The following is a 19,886-nucleotide window of genomic DNA, read 5'->3' as shown; positions in this document are numbered from 1 at the left end:
TTTTTTTTTCCTTTCATTTTCTTTTTCTTTAAAAACAAAATAAAACAAAACAAAAGCCTGAAGCCAAATCTTTTTAGGAGTAGATACAGATGTCATGGAGGGAGGGGGCACTAAAAACAGAAAAGGAAAGCACCAGTGAGACGCCTTTCTCATGTTCTTCTCTCTGCCCCCGAACACAGACAGCTGACAAAGCCCAAGTCACTTTTATGCCCTCTTCCCTTGCAAAAAGGAGAAACGAGGTTTTAAGAATTTTGAAAGGATTTTTTTGTGTGTGTGTGTGTAAAAGTCAATGCTATAAATCTAAAACGAAGTCTGTCTTTTAAAAAAGTTCTAAAACAACAGGAAGGAAACACATGGAAAGAAACCCCTCATGGAGACCTGGTTGATTACAGACGGAGGCTCTTTGAAACGAGAATAGAAAAGGCAGAGGGCTTGTTCCGTGGGCAGGCCCTGCTCTGGCAGCCCCCGTGACCTGCTGCCCTCCGCTCTGCCGTCACCCTTCCTCTCTCCTCTTAAAAAAGAAACCCCTCTCCTGTGACTTGGATCCTCCTCCGATTCCTGTGGGCCACCGTGGCTGGGCGGGGGGCGGCTACTTGACATCGAGCTTGGCCATCTCCTGCACGTAGATGCCGATGCTCTCGCTGTCAAAGAGCAGGAAGTAGACATTCTTCAGCGAGGACGAGCTCGAGTCGTCAAAGTGGGCTGAGATGGCTTTGAGGGTCACCTGGGCGGCCATCTGTTTGGGGAAGCAGTTTCTGTGTTGGAGGGAAAGAAGAGCTGATGTCACTTTGGTTCCCAGGACCCACGGGATAACTTGGCCCTCAGCCCCGGGGCCGGGGGCAGCACGGTGCCTTCTTATTTTGGCACCAGGCCTTTTGGGTTCTGTCTCATGGGGTCTCCCTGTGTGCCGGCAGGGCCGCGGACCACCTCCTTTGAGCCGAGGCAGAGGGGCAGCCTGGGACGGGGCATGTGGGTCCTCCTCTACAGGAGCCACGCTGGCTGGGACAGGTGCGGTGGGCTCAGCCCAAGTCATAGGGACATAGGAATCCATGTCCCCTGCCTCCAGTCGAGCCGGGCTTTAAAACCATGACCAGCTCAGCACTGACATAGCTGGTGATCTAGAACGCACAGCTAGTTTTTCTGAGTGCCCTCGAAACCGCTGCATGGTGTCAGGTCGTTGGTGAAAGGGGAAAATGTACGCTCACTGCTCCCCTCATGGGCCCCCTATGGACATGCTGCTGTAATCTGTTGGGGGGGGGGCCTCCAAGCACCCAGTGGAGATGCGGCTGTCCGCCGGGCTGGGCCATGGCAGCAGCCTCCGGGGACATAGCCATCGTAGTTGTCTGGGGTTGGCCACCAAGCCCCCTCCAGCAGGGACGGGATGAGTCCGCTAGACAGGAATTCTCATTTGCCTGTGGTGTCCCAGCCCAGAACATCACGATATGCGGGCCCAGCCGCACAAAGACTTCATCCTGCCGTGCCTCTGGGCCAGGCTATGGAGACCCCATGCTGCTGGGGTGGGGTAACAGCAGGAAGCAAGGCCTCACCGTGACCCTCAGAGCCTTCCCCTCAGAGAAAATCTTGGGTATGTAAATCCTATCCGTGTTACAGAGGGCCATCTTGTAAGAGAGAGCATGTTCAAAACGGAAGCAATAGCTCGATTTGACCGTGAGGGTGACAGGAGAGGACAGGCCACCTTGTGAGGACAGACAGCCTCATTTCCTACCTGCTGTGGCTCTCGCACTCAGCTGCGTCCGTGACAATTAGAACCAGCACTTATAACTCCCAAAGCAGACCTTTGGTGGGAGCCTGTCCCCTCTCTGGGAGTGTCTGTGAGGGCCGCAGCCTCAGCCTCTCCTCCCCTCCCCCCCGCCAACACATGAGCCCCGCTGGCACTCTGAAGTGGTACTTTTTTGTGGGGCGGGGGTCCGAGACTCTGCACTCTAACACTCTAACACAGCAGAGTCAGTGCGGCCCAGCCATTCGAATAGCAAGACATTTGAGCCTGGTATTCTTTTAAGGAGGCTCCTTGACCAGTAGAGCCCAAGGTGAGGCTTGAACTTGTGACTAACCCTGAGATCACGACCTGAGTGGAGATCAAGGGTCGGACGCCTAACCAGCTGAGCCCGGAGCCTGGGGTTTTCCGATCACGTGTTCTGACGGGGCAGCCACTGGGGATGGGGGCCTTGACCATGGCAGCCCGTCAGAGAAGCTCCGCTCCCGGCTCCTCTCCAGTGCTGCCTTTCACACTGCGTTTCAGAGGCTGGAAACTGGGTTTCTGGCCCAATGACCAGGTCAGTGTGCTTGGCTGCGCCGGCAGCCCTCGGTCATATCTTCTGGATTGGCCAGACTGGGTGTGACTGTGGGAGAGCCGCAGGCCACAGGCTGAAAGGGGAGAGCCCCGGCCACCTGCTGCCACCTGGAGGAACTCGTCTTACCTGCCACTGGGGAACGGTGGGAACGCCACGGACTTGAGCTTCTTGTCCTCGGCTGCCGACAAGCAGTTTTTGATGGTCTCTTCAAGCTGTTCTTCACATTTGTCCGAGCCCCACTGAGGGATGTGACAGTGGATGACAAATTTGGCTGCAAGTCCACTGGATTGACTGACGGCGGCTGGGACAGGAGAGAAACACGGCGGGTTATTTCCTATACCTTTCCCTTTAGCCGGGGGCCGAGGCTGGACCTCACGGAAGCCTCTCGGCTGTGCGCGCTTGGGGCAGTGAGAGAAGCTCGCTGGGCACCGTTCTGTGTCTCTGATGGGACTGGACGGCTGCCAGAGAGCAGGAGCCCTGTCCAGCCTGCCGTGGGCAGTGGACACCAGCTCCAGACGAATGCGTCGGCGGCCCTCACGTGCTCCCCCTGGCCGCTAGGGTGGGCGACCTCCTGACCGTGGTTCCCAGCGGGAGGTACCCACCAGCATCATCTCTGATGGCTGAGTGGCCTGACCCCAATGTCCCCCGCCCCGTCCAGATCCCTGGAACCTGGGGGCGTTACCTTACATGGCGAAAGGGGCTTTGCAGAGGTGAGTTAGTGAAGACCTGCAGGATGGATTATCTGGGGTTATTGGGGGGTGCCCTAAATGTAATCACCTGGGTCCTTTTAAGCGGGGCGGAGGGGGGTGGGCAGGGAGGTCAAAGGTAGGAGCAGTGATGGGAGGAGAAGGTGACTGGAGCGACGCGGCCAGGAGCCAGGGAGTGGGGCGGAAGTGGGTCTCATCTTGGCTGTGGTGTGTTTTGCTTGGCACACGGCTTGTGCATGAAGCAAGTGATGCTGGCGGGGAGGGGGCTGAGGCTGTGCTGGGAACTCGGGCTCGAGGCCACACTCACCTTCAGCAACTTCCAAAGGGCCTTGGGATTTGCGAAGCTCCTTCACCGTTTCTAAGAACTCTTTGCCGCCAGCCTTTTCCAAGGCCTTCCCTGAGGAAGAGAACAAGGGAAGCCATCGCTGTTGTCCTTTCCAAAGTCATTGGCCACACCGTGTCACATAGTTTCAGTAGGCCAGAAGACAACCCCACCCACCACCCTGAGAAAGCAGGAATCGCACTTGCAGTGGGAGTCCTGGTTGCCAGTGGTCACTGCTGGCCGGGGTCTTGGCTTTTGTCCCACAGGACTTGGATTCTAGCAAACTCTTTCTTTTTTTAAGATTTTCCTTCATATTTTCGAGAGAGCTCGCTCTCCTGCGACTGGGCAAAAGGGCAGAGGGAGAGCGCAAGAGAGAATCTCAAGCAGATGCCTCCCTGAGTGGGGAGCCTGATGCCAGGCTCCCTCCCCCAACCCTGAGATGATGGCCTGAGCTGAAATCAAGAGTCAGACGCTCCGCTGACGATGGAACCACCTGGGTGCCCCTCCAGCAAACTCTTTTAAGGGGACTTTGAGGGAGTGATGGCGTCATAAGCAGCCTCAGGACACGAAACCTAAAGGTGATTTTTAAAAATGGAAGTATAGTGGACCCATGAGGCTACATGAGTTTCAGGTGCACCACACAGTGATGGCACAAATCTACACGTTACGTTGTGTTCCCCACTGCAGGGGCCGCTGCCTGGCACTGTTCGGCGCCTTGTAATACCATTGCCTACGTTACTCCCTATGCTGTAGTAAAGGTGAGCTTTAAAAAAAAATTGGGGGTCCAGTGTTCTGAAGTCTGGGTTCAGTCCCCATGCTGGGTTGGTCAAATTCAGTGTCTTGGTGATTTGAAGGCAGTGCTTGCTCAAGAACCTGCAGCCTGCCTCTTGTCACCAAGTCCCAAGGCTGGTCCCAGGCTCGTGGTGACAGATGACTCAGCAGGAACCTTGGGGCATGGGTGGGGTGGGTGGAGAGTTCTAGGGCCCTACTCCCAGCTCACCACCTGTGTGTGGTAAGTCTTGGTCAGAGGACAGACATAGACCCAGGACGGCCTGCAAGGGTCTTTCTCCAAACAAGCCCATGGTTTTCAATGAAAAAAGGCAGTTTGGAGAGGCTAAACTCTAAGGACCTTCCTGATGGGAGATCCCTTGGCTCTTTGATGTTAGGACAATTCTTGGTATCTCAGAATCATGCTTCCACAAAGGCCACGGGGAACCCCCAGGAGATGGCAGGATGCCCCTTCTGGCTGGCAGGAACCCCATGTCAGCACACTGGGCTCCCTAAGCCTCTGAGCTGACATCTGGGCATAGTGTCTACACGAGATGGGGGCTGCCCCCGGGTGCGGGACAGGGCCTTTTCCCCCAACGTGCTTTCAGCTTCTGGTGGATTGGGTCATCTTGCTGTCTGGGGCAAGTCTCGGCTCTCTCTTCAGAGTTATTATGATGGTGGTTAATACTCAGTTGAGGGGTTTCCCTGGGAGCTGGGTGAGGGGTCTTCCTCACGCCCCACAAAGACACCCAACTGTATTTAGAGAGCCACAGGATGTCACACAAGATATTGGGGACCGTGTCTTTCCAGCAGCCATTCTCCCCTGGGGTTGGGGAGCCAAGGGGATCTCTTCACGAATGTGCTTGGGTTTCAGTGACATCATTAGGAATGGTCACCTCGGGCCTTCAAGTCTCGTTTTGGGCCCTCAGACTCCTGGCCTGCCTCCTGATGGAAGAACATTCCGACACCGACCAAACAGTCTTGCCAAAAAATTTGGAGCCCGAATCTCATTGAGACTCTAGATCCAACTACCAATTTATAAGAAAAACAGAGAAGAAACATGTTTAATGATACCAGGAGGATGAAGTCAGTACAATCCAAGCTTGGGAAACCCTACAGGACAAACCGCCCAGCTTCCTCAACAAAATCAACTGAAAAAAAAAAAAAAGAGAGCGAGCGAGAAAGAAGGAAAAGATGTGGAAGAGGAGGCTGTAGATTACAAGAGACTTAACCAATTGGAGCATGTGGGCTTATCTGGATCCTGAATCAAACACATTAAAAAATAAATTGATATTAATGATATGATTAGAATTTGAACAGTGACTGATATTTGATGACATGACTTTTTCTAGTTGTGATAATGGTATCGTGGTGATGCTGTTAAAAAGCTTGCCCTTATTCTGACATATCCACGGATTCGATGGTGTGAGGTCTGGGGGCTACGGGTGGGAGGCACTGAAGCAGCCTTGGCTCTGGGTAGATATGCTTGTAACAGGGTGTGTAGGGTTTATCACGCTCTGCTGTTTCTGTGTGTGCTTGAACTTTCCTGTAGTAACACACAATGCTTTACAAAGAATAACTCAAAGGGGTATTTGAGTGGCTCAGTCGGTTAAGCGTCTGACTCTTGATTTTGGCTCAGGTCGGGATCTCAGGGTTGAGAGACCGAGCCCGGAGTTGGGCTCTGCGCTCAGTGCGGAGTCTGCTTGGGATTCTCTCTCTCCCTGTCCCCAGTCTCTTCAACTTGTGCGCGCACGCTCTCTAATAAATAAAATCTTTAAATAAAATAGACTAAACCAGGGTCTCATCTAAAAGGGATGACTGGTTTGGATGATGGTTGTGGAAAATAGAATCATGACAGCAGGGCCCCCTCCTAAACACAGAGCAACAACAACAACAAAGACCAGCACTCACCGGAGTGGTGAGCCCGGCCCTGTGCTCCGCTTCATCCGTGTGTGACCCTACTCTTCCCAACGTCCCTGTGACACAGGCGCTATAGCTATCCTCATTTACAGTGGAGGAAACGGAGGTTCTGAGAGCTTAAGAAACCTGCCTAAAGTCACACAGCTAGGAGGTGTTTTGTAGAAGCCAGGCCTGAGTTTTTGCCCCAATACCTGTATCCTTTCTACCCTATCACCCGCCCCGCCACTTAAAAAAAATAAAAAAAAAATCATGATGACTTTCCTGACATAAAAATGCAAACTACAGAAATGATACAGTAACACACTGCTACTCGTTTTGTTTTCAAGAAGCTAGGATGTATGTCAAAACAGAGCTTCCGGCTAAAGCTCTGTCGGGGCGGGAGGGGGTTTGTTTTTCCACGGGGGTGGGGAACGAGGGGAGTTCAGGGCAGTTGGTAGGACCAGGGCTGGGTCTGAAGAAGGAAGGAGAAATTTTCAGGTTTTGTGTGCAAGTCCTGCTTCTCCCCATTGTGGTTCACCCACCCCCACCCCTGAGGCTATTCTGTCTCCTTTAAGCAAAGCAAGTGGCCTCTGATGCCACAGGGGAAACCTGAGGGTGCCCAGCATTCTGGGGCCCCCAGTGTTGCCACCCAAGGCTGAGCTGCCAGCCTCTGCCTAAATCCCAATCTCAGAAGCAAGCCCAGAACCCCAGGGACAAAGCCCTTTCTTTCTTTGCTCACTTTACTTTTTCACTGGTGAGCTTAAGGCACTTCATCTTCTAAAAAATGGCCAAGATAGTGGTCACCCAGAGGGCTACAATGTCCAGTGCCCTCGAGATCTTACCCCCCACCCCCCGCCAGTTTCATCCAGCCAGCCCGGAGCAGCTCCCTTCCCCACCCGTGGGGCAGGTGGCAGTCCCCTGAAAGGTGACTCAACGCACAGCCTCACAGACAACTTTGTCCAGATGTCCGATTCCTTTTTATGAAAGGTGTTAATTTCTAAGCTCAGAATAAGTGTGGAGGTTTACCCAACACACGTACAACAATGTTTACAGCAGCATAACTCATCATAGCCCGAACTGGAAGCCATTCAAGTGGTACCCGTGGTGGAAGGTCAGGATGCTGTCCACGGGGGAGCCAGGTAGAGGACCCAGCTCCAGCCCCGCGTGACAATACGGGTGGATCTCACAATACAGAGTTGGGCAAAAGATACAGAAGACGACTCAGGGCATGACTTTGTATAAAATCCCAAAACAGAGGACAGCCATCTGTGCTGTGAGAAGACAGGACAGTGGCAGCACTTGGAGGTAGGGGACTGGGGCAGGGCAGGAAGGGAGAGTTCTGGGGTGCTGGTGAGGTTCTGCTCCGTGATCAAGGTGCCCGCTGCACACTTGTGTTCACTTAGAGGAAAAGTCATCCAGGTGTGCCCTAACGAGCTGGGTTTTTTGTTTTGATTTTTAAGAGACTTTTAAAAAGATTTTATTTATTTATTGGTCAGAAGAGAGAGGATGTGCACACAAGCATGGGGAGCATCCGATGTGGGGCTCGATCCCAGGGCTCTGGGATCATGACCTGAGCCAAAGGAAGTCACTTAACCAATTAAGCCACCCAGGTGTCCCTAATGATGTTTTTATAGAACACCTCAATAAACGTTTCAGAAATACACTCAGATTTAAAAGAAAATTCATTATTTTCTAGTAATGCTGTTTGGGGACATGCAGGGTGTGACACGGTTCCACCAGGAGAAGGTATCAAGTCGACAATGATCCACTTCAGAAGGATGTGCCCAAGCAGTGGGTGATGCTCTAGCCCCTCTACCCGAGCCTCGGGACCTTACCTATGTCTTCCTTGAGGTCAATTTCGGCTGTGGTTGGGTGGACAATGCCCTCCACTCTCATGGAGCCAATATGGCTGATGTCACTCTGGGTCAGGGACAGCTGCGTCAGGAAGGGAAGAGGGGAGAGTGTGGGAAAGATCAAATCCTGTTAAAATCTTCACATTTCACGTCCCGTCTGTTAATTCTCATGATTATTTGTAGCGAATGTCCGCAGAAAGGACCGGCGCATGGAGTGACTGTCAAGATTGCCAGGTGTTCAGCCTTTGGTGGGCTCTTCGCAGTTCAGTGGATTTAGTTTTCACTATGACGATGGCAGCATGCGACAAATCTACCTCCTGTTCCAGGAGCAGGAATGGGCCCTCGCCTCGTCTTCTCTCCACTAGAGCTATGCCTCCGTCTCCCAGTCCTGGGGGCCTTGGTGTGCGGTGACACACAGTCTGAGCGGCTCTTAGGAGGGAAGCCCGGGCTGGCTCTCCCCCTCCCCGCTCAGCATCCCAATTGTCCCCAGAGCAGCCTAGACCTCTGGGAGGAGGGACGTACGGCCGAGGGACCTCACTCAAGAAAAGTGATGGGCTCCGGGACCCTGACCTGTCTTCCTCGGGCCACCTTGCCTTTGGGGGGACCACATTCTTGGGGCTACACTGGTGAAATGCTGCCCTAGGTGTGCACAGCTCAGTGGAAAGCAGGGCATTTTCCACTGTTTCCCCTGTGAGCACGACAGTCACGTTCCCCTAGGTAAGGGACAGAAAGCTAATTGTCACGCGGCCATAGCCAGCCCCTGCAGGGGACCTCAATGCCACTTCTTTGCTTCCCTGTGCTCGTCAGTGAAAAATGAGGAACCCGCCCCAGGTACACTCTTCTCGAACACACTCTTCCCATCTGCTGCAGTCGCGGTGGATCCTTTCACCAGGCTGCAAACATTCAGCTCCCGGAGATGTGATGCACTGACTGTTTCCCTGTGTGTGTCTTACTTCAGCCCCGTTTGACGTGGTAGATAAATGGTCTATTCTGTAAACTTTATGCTAGTGGGAATGAATTATTTGCATGTCTGTCTTGGCTGCCGCAGACTGTTCAAACGCATAGCCCTGTTTGTTTTCTTTTTGCAGTCTAGAAAGGCAAGCAGACTGAATTATTGGCAAATAATTCATTTCTAACACCGGGGATGTTCAGGAAACATCTATTTCTATTTTCCTTTTCTGATAAATCACATCGAACCATGTCTAGCTGGACTTCCAGAGCTGTTTGAGAGAGTCAGCTGAGGATGTTTTGGGCAGGCCCAGGAATGAGGGGGGCGTGGGGGGTTCCCGGCAATGGTGCCATTCTTTTGCCTGACCTGGAAGCTTCTCTATCTTTGTCTGACCGATGGAACCATGTACACTTCTTGGTGCTAAAGAGCATGTTGATTCTCACAATACAGACCCTGTCAAAGCCCTTTAGTCTAAATGTAAATAATTCAAGACTAGAGAGAGAGTCCTCTTGGGGGAGCAGGGATAAAGGAAGCATCGTTGCTTGTGGCAAACAGGAGGTCATAAAAATGCAATAGCGTTTTTACGACAGCACATCACAATGGTCTTTATTACCTTCTGCCCTAGAACAAGGCTCTTAGAAGACAGAATGGTGAATCCATCCCCTGGCCCATCTTCGGAGGTGGAATTTGAAGTTCCTTCTTTATCGCTGTCCTTTGGTTTGGACTGTTGGTAGAAATCAGAAGGACAGATGGGAACTAATCCAGAAAAAGTCCCAAGTGGCGTTATTAAGTTCTTCCTGTGGCTGTTGACCACCTTGGATGTAAAGGAAGTGGTTAGGGGTTCCTTTCAGTGGAGGGAAGCAAGGACAAGGATACGAGGGAAAGAAAAGGGTACGGCCCCAAAGAAAGAGTGTTAAAGGAGTTCAGAGGTACCTGTATTCCTCACTCCAATCTGGACACAGGTGTGTTATTCTTGTCCTCAGCAATGCCTACAGCTTATGATGGCAAGCCTCAGAGCGAAGTGGGGTCATTCCTAGCCCACTGTTCAACCTCCCTTCTCCCTAGGATTTCCCTGGGGCACGGAGGCAGCGGAGTGAACCCGTACAAACCTTTTGTGTTATCACAGAGGTCTGTGGAGTGGAAATGTGACAACCCTTGCAGCAGCGTTGTCCAGTAGAAATTTCAGTGATCACAGAAATGTTTTATGCCTATTGAGCACGTGAAATGCGGGTGATGTAACCAAAGAACCGGATTTTTAATCTGATTTAGTCTTAATGAATTCCAATTCAAAGAGCACATGTGGCTAGTGGTTCTGGTACTAGGCGGCATAGGAAAGTCTTACTCTGTAAATGGTATCTGGCAGCTGTGGCTACTTAGCACATCTCACTGGCTAGACCCAGGGGACTGTCTGTGGCAGACACACAGTCTGTAGGAGACAGAGGTGTTTTTGTGCACGGTGAGGAGCTCTAAAGAGAAATGATAAACTCCAGGCTATCATCTCTCACTTAAGATTTTGACGGGGCCAGTGGAAGCATCTGGCAATGTGATGACCACCCGTGCTTTGGCTTTGGAAACCTCTAGTAGACCCTGCTTGGTGGTTTAAGTTCTTGTCCCAGAGGCCCCTTGCCATTTTCTCCCAGTGGGGAGAGTCCCCAGCCCATCAGTGACGCTGGCTACACCCTCATCTTCTGACTGTTTCAGCTTCTCCTGTTCTCTGAGAGTCCCTGGATCACACAGCAACCTGGGCTCACCTTTTTGGACGTCCGTGGTTTGGCTGCCTTAGATTTCTTGCCTCCCTTCTTGCCCGATGCCGCCTTCCTTCCCCTTTTCTCCGGGGGAGGGGAGAGGATAGTTTCCGACTTGCCTTTGGTCCCTCGCTTTTTGGCCAGAAGTTCGGGGTGAATTCTGGGCAGGACACCTCCACTGGCGATGGTCACTCCTTTTAGCAGCTAGAAAGAGAAACGTGTGAACTCAGGCAGCAAAGAGCTTGTTGGTTCCGGATTTAATACTGTTCTAATTGATGGCAAAACAAGTGTTATATCTGGCCTTTGCTTTCCCAGAGACACTGTGTGATTAGTGGTTTCACTGGCTTTCCTGTTTCACCGGTAGAGCGTGTCTCTGTAGGTATCCAGGCATCCCATGGTCTCGTACAGAAAGCAAAACAAGGAAGGCACAAGGAAAAGGTGGAGGGGTTGCAGCCAGCAATGTTGCCCAGGTGTGGAATTCTAGACATAAAGGAGGATAAAGAGCTTTGCAGGTGGAGAGCTTTGCTTGACAAAACTGGGTTCAAAGGTCCATGCTAGGGCTAGACCCAGCTAACAACAGATTAGTGGTCTCCATGCTCTGGGGATCATGCATTCCATCTGTAAAGTACGCTGGACTGTGCGCCTCTCCATGTTTACTTTGTACATAATTGACCTGTGCTGCTGCATTAGCAGTCTGCACATCCCAAAACAGCTCGGGGACTCCAAGGGTGGTCTGCAGCCAGGACTGGCCCATAGATAGGCAATTACTGTCCAGGACAAGAAAAGTACAGATATGGCAAGGAAGAGCCCAGAAACTTTTAAAGCAAGCTAACAAAGGTATGGTATATCTACTGGATCAAATAGCAAAGAATTGTGGCTTGTGGTTTGTATGTTTTTGTTTTTTTATTTTTTATTTTCATTTTTTAAAAAAAGATTTTATTTATTTATTTGACAGAGAGATCACAAGTAGATGGAGAGGCAGGCAGAGAGAGAGAGAGCAAGAGAGAGAGAGGGAAGCAGGCTCCCCGCTGAGCAGAGAGCCCAATGCGGGACTCGATCCCAGGACCCTGAGACCATGACCTGAGTTGAAGGCAGCGGCTTTAACCCACTGAGCCACCCAGGCACCCCTGTTTTTGTTTTTGTTTTTAAATGTTTCTGGCAATTAGTTTTTATTGTATTTTTGGAAATTATCAGCCCATGATGGACTGGAAATAAGAGCTGATTCTTCACCACACACAGTTTGAGAAGAAAATGATTAGAATAAAAATTCTTACACCATCCACCATCCATCTCACATTTCCCGGGGGAGGCATTCACAGCACTTGGTAATTAATTCTATGCTAAGAAGAAGATTCTCCTGCCCTCATCAGAATAAATCATCAATAAAATTCAGGTGAAGAAACCATGAATAGCATCTCTGCACTGTATCTTCCGCAGCCACACACAGAGCTCGCTTATAGAGAAGAAAAGGAGGTCTGGCAAGACCCAGAGTAGGTAATGGGTTTATTCCAGAAGCAATTTTCTCTCTGAACGACTGAGCTACCAGAATTGGTTCTTCTCTTACAGAATCTGAAATTTTCTTTCTTTTTTTAAATTTTGTATTAATATGCTTGGGAACTGTAGCAGGAATGATAACATAGCCAACCAGGTCCACGAGCCGTTGTGTGTCCAGCAAACATGGCTTATCATGGTGTTTCAGACAAGACGTACCTGGTTGAGCTCCTCGTCATTGGCCACTGCTAGCAGGATGTGTCTCGGTGCTATCCGGGCCTTCTTGTTGTCCCTCGCGGCATTCCCAGCCAATTCTAGAATTTCCGCTGAAATCACAATGGAGAGTTAATAGGCAATCACAGAATGGGGTCTGAGATTTCTAGAGCTTTTCTTTGGAAATGGTCTTTGAATGTGATCACATTGATGCCATTGTGAGTTTTAAAGCCAGGGCCTGGAAAGAAACCCAGAAAGCTGGAAAGAACTCAGGTTACAGATGACGACAATATTTTAGCAAGTCCTGCTCTATGATCCCATGGCAGTCTTCCAGCGGCCCTAAACATTAATTCTCCCTCATTTTCCTTAGCATCTGGACCGCTGACATTTTGTTGAGCCCACCATCACAAGAGAAAAAGGTGTTTCCCAACCTGCCTTGTTGATAATTGTGGTCATGTGACTAGATTCTGGCCAATGAGAGGGAGGCGTCCTCCTGTGCAGTACTTCTGGGAAGTGTCCATCAATGGCGGGACTGTGCCCTCCTTCCCTTTCTGCTGGCAGACTGCGGACGTGATGGCTGGAATTTGGCCCAGAGGAAGAACAAAACAGAAGGAACTCAAGTCTCTTGTGATGGTGGAGGCTCCTGACTGGCCTGTCCTTCCTCCTGGACTGTCTTCTTTTGTATGAGAGAGAAGTAACCTCTCCTGTTTAAGTCACAGTCAGCAGGAGCTAATGCTGACCAGTATGGAGCCCTAACACAGGACTGGAGTCTCTTCTAGTCTCAGGAGAGCAGGGCCATCTCTGAAGAGGATAGTGATGTAGGCAGAGTCTATCTTTGATGCCCACTGGGACATCTTCCAGAATCTCCTTTTCCTCTTCACTTGATGCCCCAGGTCCCTCCTGTCCTAAAGGAAAGTGAATGGGAAGAACTAACTCGTACTCTGGGATGAGGAAATGTTTAACCTGGAAAGTGAATTCTGAATGCGGGATACCTACAAGGCTTGGAAGGAAGATATTTGGGGTTTGAGGGGTTTCCACATATCCCTCAGGATCCTACTTTACCAAACATGTCATTTGACAAATGTGAAAGGGCTGATAAAGAGGAATTTTCCTACAATTCTCTTACATGTCATCAAAATTTTTAGTCAAAATTAAAAAAAAATCTGTAGAATTGGATCATACCATCTATATGCTTTCCTCCTTTCCTCTCTTTCTTTCTTCGTCAACTTCAGACGGATGGTCTGCTCATCAAATTTGTCCACCTTCGAAAGTATTAGTGAAGCTTGAAGGAAAAATTCCTTCACTTAGAACGCTAGAGGCATGTGCCAATGTGTTGTCTTACTGACACTGTGGTGGCGAAGTATGTGTGTTGGGAGAATTTGCTGGTATAATGGCATAAATACTAAGCTCTAAAATTAACAGGCAATTCTGTGTGAGTCTTTACCATCAACCTAATTTCAAATAAATAGCACATGAAATTGCCATCACTCATAAAAATCTATGGCAATAAAAAAACTGCCTAAGTATGCCATATTAACTAAGCAAATGTGATTAACAAAAAATTAGAATAAAATACGCATTAGAGTTAAATATTTATATAGAATTTCCATAATGAAAAGTTGTAAATCACTGCAAATTCATTCTCACAAGATCTTTTCCAGGTTATTAAGCAATGAATATCGTGTTTACCCACAATCCATTTATACATTGGCCGTGTTTTCAGAATCAAAGACTGGGGGATGGTAGTTTGAGAAGTATGACCACGCTTGTTGGGACGATGGGATAGAGTATTGGAAATTCATGCCCTGTTAGGTCATCTGGTTGGCTAGTTCAAGCTGCTGACCAACCCTTTTTTCCCCTGAAAGAAGAGTATCCATCACAAAGAACTGTAGTGATGAAGCTTTCACAAATAGGCTGGCTTTTTCGACTCTAGGTTAAAATGTACAGCTCCCCATTTGCACAATAAAAAGGAGTTGCCTGCACCTGCTCATCTAGGGGGTTCCATCCCTGGGGGGAAGGAGGACTCCTCTCAGCCCTTTTTCTAGATTGGGTGGGGGAGGTCAAGGAGCCCCCCACTTTTAAACTTCTGAGCCACGGAATTTAATTCAGAATCTGGGACTACCACTTTCCTGCCTGTGTCTCCAGCACTTAAAGAAAGATGTTAAGCACCCTGCCATGTTCTGCAAATTAGCTGTCAGCAGGAGAGGCAGGGTAAATGGGAAGCCTGACAGACTTGGAGCCTTCAGGAAGCTCCCTGAGGTTGGGCTATTTTCAACTTGACAGACAGGATGCACACACATTGGATTCACAGACGGACAGCCTGCCGGAATCCAAGGCAGCACGGCTGGCCAGCATGCCACTGGACTCCTGGACTAGCCCTTTCTGAAATCAGAGAGGAGAGAAAAACCTCAATTCTGTACTCCAGCAGAAAAACAGAGGTAGGCTTTTGCTGTAGAAAGAGAAAAACTTCTTAACAATACACAGCTGAAAATCTAGACCAAGGACTTCCCTGTCGCATAGGTGGTCTGATTGTTCCTCAGGACAAGGACTTCATGGTTTAAATGTCTGAAATAACATTATTATTAATATTTTCCAAATGTTATTAGGACTCATATATTCACATGAATGATAAATGTTTGTTACATTCTTGAGCGATTTTATTGATTTTGAGAACATAAGTATCCTTTTATTGGCAGTTAGTAGGAAAAATGGATTTCTATAGCACAAATTTGTTTCGCTGAAAATTTTGTGGGAAGATGATTATTCTGTGAAGTGGTGGAGACTTCCTTGGAAGTCTATAGACTTCTATATTCTTGGAATTCACACTTTCAGCAATAGGAACCATCTGGAAGATGGCTTAGAATCTGGTCGTTAAAAAAAAAAAAAAAATTTCTGTAGCCAAAAGGGATTTTGGAAATCTCATCATGCACATAATCTCAGAAGAGATGGGTCCTCTCGTTCTGTCCACAGTCTGACCAGCATTGGCTACCTGAGCCCACGGGAGCCCGGAAATAGCAGAGTGACTGCAGGGCTGGGGCAGAGGGCACGGTGTGGCCACGCCTTCAAGACTGTCTCCTTCCTCAGCCCCTTCCTTCCTGCCCATTTGCCCATGAGGTGATGATGCCCCCAGGGGTCTGTCTGGGCCCTCTGGTCTGCCCAGGCCATGCAGTCTTCCAGGGAAACCCCATCCATTCACGGCTCTAGCTTCTCTGTGCCACCAGATCCGCACCTCCGGTCCTGATGGGATGTCCCCCGTACAGCCTCCCCTGGCTGTTCCACAGGTAAATCGAACTTACCACATCCCCAAATCCAAATTATTTCTTTGGGGGTGGCAGCTCTAACTCCATGCAGTTCCTCCCAGAGATCTGCAAGTCCTTCCCTCCATCTGCCCTTCTCACCTCCTCCTGGCCTCACGAGTTACACCTCTTCTCCATACCTGCTGCCTGAGGGCCCGAGTTCAGGCCCTCTGCTCTTTGAGCCCAGAGAGTGATCATGTCTGCCCAAATGGTTTCCTTGCCCCCATTTTTGTCTTCCTCCAGATCCATGCCAACAACACCACTGCTGGCCCATAGGCACCTTTTTACAAATTCCAGGTCCCTTCTGCCACACACTTTGCTTCCCTGATTTTGTCAGAACAACACCCTTTACTGCCATCTGCTGGCAATCCTCATAATAAATATACAAATCTTCGAGGTTATGAGCAGAATGATATTCCCACACGAGTGGAATGTGTGTCCTTGCACAGTGTACAACCTGTACAGCCATACATGTGGCCCTGGATGCCAAAGTCATCTTTTCAAAACATAAATGTAATAAATGAAAATCATTAGATAAACAAATGTTTGTTGTTAAATGGAGAGACCCAACTGTCTGGAAATGATGTAAATGATGGGTTTCTATGTGACACAGTGACTTAAGGTACCTGGAAATTCAAGGTCTTTTAAAGGCCTATTTGTCCTATCAATTAAAAGTATATTATAGAACATTTCCTCACTACAAAAATTATTTAAATTATTCACTTTTAATATCTTACATTTATGTTATATCTATTGTTGGTAAATACAAAACTATTTTCCAGGATTGGGGGCTTGCTTTTCAGTCCATCTTCCCTCACTTCTATTGGAGATGTGAGCTGGACCAACATTTACAGAGGACACACTGAAATATGAATGTGATGTCCATTCTGGGAAGCTTGAGTATGTCTCAGGTGGAAGGAACACTCTAGATGCACAGTTCGGCATGCCTCTGCTACCAGACTGTGCAACCTCCTCCCCCTTTCTTGGGACTTAGAAACACTGCATGGCTTTAACATCCTGGTGATGTATGAACCAGGGCCCAACCTGGCAGCCAGTCCGGAGAAATCGGGCAAGGCAGACTGCTTTCTCTTGCCCATCCACTGTGGGTATGAAGAGCATGGTCTGCTGTTGAGATCAGGGCAGGAGAGAAGAGCTGAATGGTGAGACTTATAAGCTCTTTTACGAGGTTCGGTAAGGAGAGACAGCAAAGGTGATGCTCTGTGGGTAGGATGGTGTTGCCCAGATGCTGATGTGTTCGTATGGGGACACTGTAATGTGCTCATCTGTACCCAGCTGTCCCTCTGCTTCTGGGAACCAGAGGGGAGACCTACCCCCTTCGACCAGAGCTTCCAGCCAGCTCCGGAGGCCCCATGGGTCCTACTTCCCTGATGGGCCCCTTGTCTCCAGCATCTGCAGCTTCTCTCCCTCTGCCTGGGAGGCTAGATCATTGTCAGTGCCAGGATATTCTTTCCTGCTTTGTTGAAAACTGACCATATAATTCTGGGTTCAGTTCTGGGTTTTCTATTCAGGTCCACTGATCTATGTGTCTGTTTTCCTGCCAGTACCATGCTGTTTGGATGACTACAGTTCTGCAGTTTTATAACTTGAAGTCTGGAATTATGATGCCTCCAGTTTTTTCTTAAGACTGCTTTGGCCATTCAGGGTCTTTCTGTGGTTCCATACACATTTTAGGGTTGTTGGTTCCAGTTTCGTGAAAAATGCGGTTGGAATTTTGATAGGGCTTGCGTTAAATCTATAGATTGCTTTGGGTAGTGTGGACATTTCAACAATACTCGTTCTTCCAATCTATTTCTTTTTGTCACCTTCAATTTCTTTCGTCAATGTTTTATAGTTCTCAGAATACAGGTCCTTCTCCTCCTTGGCTAAGTTTATTCCTAGGTAATTTATTATTTTTTGGTGCAATTGTAAATGGGGTTGTTTCCTTAATTTCTCTTTCTGTTGCTTCATTATTAGTGTATAGAAATGCAATAGATTTCTGTACATTGATTTTATATGCTGCAACCTTACTGAATTCATTTATCAGTTCTGGTAGTTTTTTTGTGGCGTCTCTAGGGTTTGCTATGTAAATATGTTATCTGCAAATAGTGCAGAAAGATTTACTTCTGGCCAACTTGGATACCCTTTATTTCTTTTAGTTGTCTGATTGCTGTACGTAGGATTTCCACTTCCACTACTACTATGTTGAATAAAAATGGTGAGTGGACATCCTTGTCTTGTTCCTGATCATAGAGGAAAACCTCTCAGTTTTACCCCATTGAATATGACATTTGCTGTGGATTTTTCATATAAGGCTTTTATTATAGTGAGGTATGTTCCTTCTAAATGGACTTCTTCAAGGGTTTTTATCATGAATGGATGTTATACTTTATCAAATGCTTCTTATGCATCTATTGAGAAGGTCTGATGGTTCTTATCCTTTCTCTTACTGATGCAATGTATCACGTTGCTTGATTTGTAAATATGAAGCCACCCTCGCATCCTGGGGATAAATCCCAGTGATCATGGCAAATGCTTTTCTTATGTATTGTTGAATACATAAGTTTGCTAGTATTTTGTTGAGAATTTTTGCATCTATGTTCACCAGAGATATTGGCCTGTAGTTCTCGCGCGCGCTCTCTTTTTTTGGTGCTATCTTTATTTGGTTTTGGTGTCAGGGAAATGCTGGCCTCAAAGAATGCATCTAGAAGTTTTCCTCTTTCCTCTTACATTTTCTGGAATAGTTAGAGAAGAATAGGTATTAACCTTTCCTTACATGTTGGGTAGAATTTTCCTGTGAAGCCGTCTGGTCCTGGTCTTTTGTTTGCTGGGAGTTTTTTCATGACTACTTCGCTTACTCTGTTCAAACTTCCTACTTCTTTCTGTTTCAGTTTTGGAATGTTATAAGTTCCTCGAAATATATCCATTTCTTTTAGGTTGTCCAATTTGTTGGCACATAGTTTTTCGTAATGTTCTCTTATAACCCTTTGTGTTTCTGTGGTGTTGGTTGTTTTTTCCTCCCATTTGTGATTGTTTGAGCCATCTCTCTCTCTCTTTTAAATGAGTCTGGCTAGAGGTTTATCAATTTTGTTGATCTTTTCAAAGAATCAGCTCCTGGTTTCACTGATCTGTTCTAACATTTTTTTAGTTTCTCTATCATTTATTTATGCTCTAATCTTTATTCTTTCCTTTCTTCTGCTAGTTTTGTGTTTTGATTGTTCTTCTTTTTCTGGTTCCTGTAGGTGTAGGGTTAGGCTGTTTATTTGAGATTTTTCTTGTTCCTTGTGGTAGGTCTTTATTGCTATGAACTTTCTTCTTAGGACAGCTTTTGCTGCATCCCAAAGGTTTTGGACTGTTGTATTTTCATTTTCATTTGTTTCCAGCTACTTGTTTATTTCTTCTTTGATTCCTTGGTTGACTTCTATGTTTACCTTTTTGAGGAATCACAAACTGTTTTCCACAGCAACTACACCAACTGACCATCCTACCAGCAATACACAAGAGTTCCAATTCTCCACATCCTTATAAAAAATTGTAATTCTTTTAATAACCATCCTAATGAGTGTCAGGATAAAGTTTGAAATGTACAAAATAAAATACATAGGATGGCAAAGAAAACCAATGACGCTGAAATGTAATTTTCAAAGTATTAAAAAATCTGCAATATAGTAGTCACCTAGAGAGAGTGCGGCCCTTAATGCCATCTGCCCACGATAACCCCATCTGTACCTCCAGCTCTCAGCTCCCTGCTGGCTCCAAGCATGCCTAGAAGGGTTTCACTCAATAACAGCCACAGCCCTGGGGCGAGCTGTGACCATGGATCCCCAAGTGAAGCCCCTTTCATGCACTGTCATGATGTTGTGAGGGTAAACCTATATACCTCACAGTCCTCAGCTGATAAGTGGCAGAGCCAGAATTTGTCCTCCCGGGCACCTTGCAGGGCCCGCACTCAGCCCCTCCCCCTGCACCCGGTTTCTCCGCCATTGTTTCGGGCTTCAGCGACAGGCACCAGTCTCACACACCAGCTGCTTGGCTCTTCTTATCCCCTTGGCCAGTCCTCTTAGATGGGGGTCCCCTTCTCCACTCTTCGACCAATGGCAGCTTGGGTTGAGAGAAAGTAGCCAACCCAAGGCTCAAAGGTTCATGCCATCGTTGATGCCCTTCTCCTCATCCAATCCATCATGGAGCAGAGCTGACTCTACTTGCCCCGCCCCCGCCATATCTCCCCCAGAAGTCCATCTTTTCTCATCATCCTCTCTGCACACCCCTGTCCTGGCCACTATCAATTCTCAAAGGTGACATGAAAACGGCCCCAGTGGTTTCCTGCACTCTGA

General features: G+C 48.2%; 1 protein-coding gene across 1 annotated transcript in view; it reads right to left on the bottom strand.

Moving 5' to 3' along the window:
- Nucleotides 1-14: 14 nt before the first annotated feature.
- The window catches only part of LOC101693075 (core histone macro-H2A.2), a 43,102-nt gene continuing 23,230 nt past the window's right edge, over nt 15-19,886 (bottom strand). The window contains exons 3-9 of the mRNA XM_004769529.3: nt 12,266-12,372; nt 10,562-10,759; nt 9,424-9,534; nt 7,844-7,943; nt 3,327-3,416; nt 2,439-2,613; nt 15-755 (exon numbers count right to left, since the gene is read on the bottom strand). Coding sequence (XP_004769586.1) covers nt 590-755; nt 2,439-2,613; nt 3,327-3,416; nt 7,844-7,943; nt 9,424-9,534; nt 10,562-10,759; nt 12,266-12,372 — 947 coding nt within the window. The 3' untranslated portion in view covers nt 15-589. The remainder of the gene's footprint in view (nt 756-2,438; nt 2,614-3,326; nt 3,417-7,843; nt 7,944-9,423; nt 9,535-10,561; nt 10,760-12,265; nt 12,373-19,886) is intronic.

The sequence above is a fragment of the Mustela putorius genome, unplaced genomic scaffold (assembly GCF_011764305.1).
Source record: "Mustela putorius furo isolate JIRA1106 unplaced genomic scaffold, ASM1176430v1.1 tig00000698_pilon_pilon_pilon, whole genome shotgun sequence".
Classification (NCBI taxonomy): Eukaryota; Metazoa; Chordata; class Mammalia; order Carnivora; family Mustelidae; genus Mustela; species Mustela putorius.
Note: the sequence above shows the minus strand (reverse complement) of the source record. Positions and strands in the feature narration are given on the sequence as shown.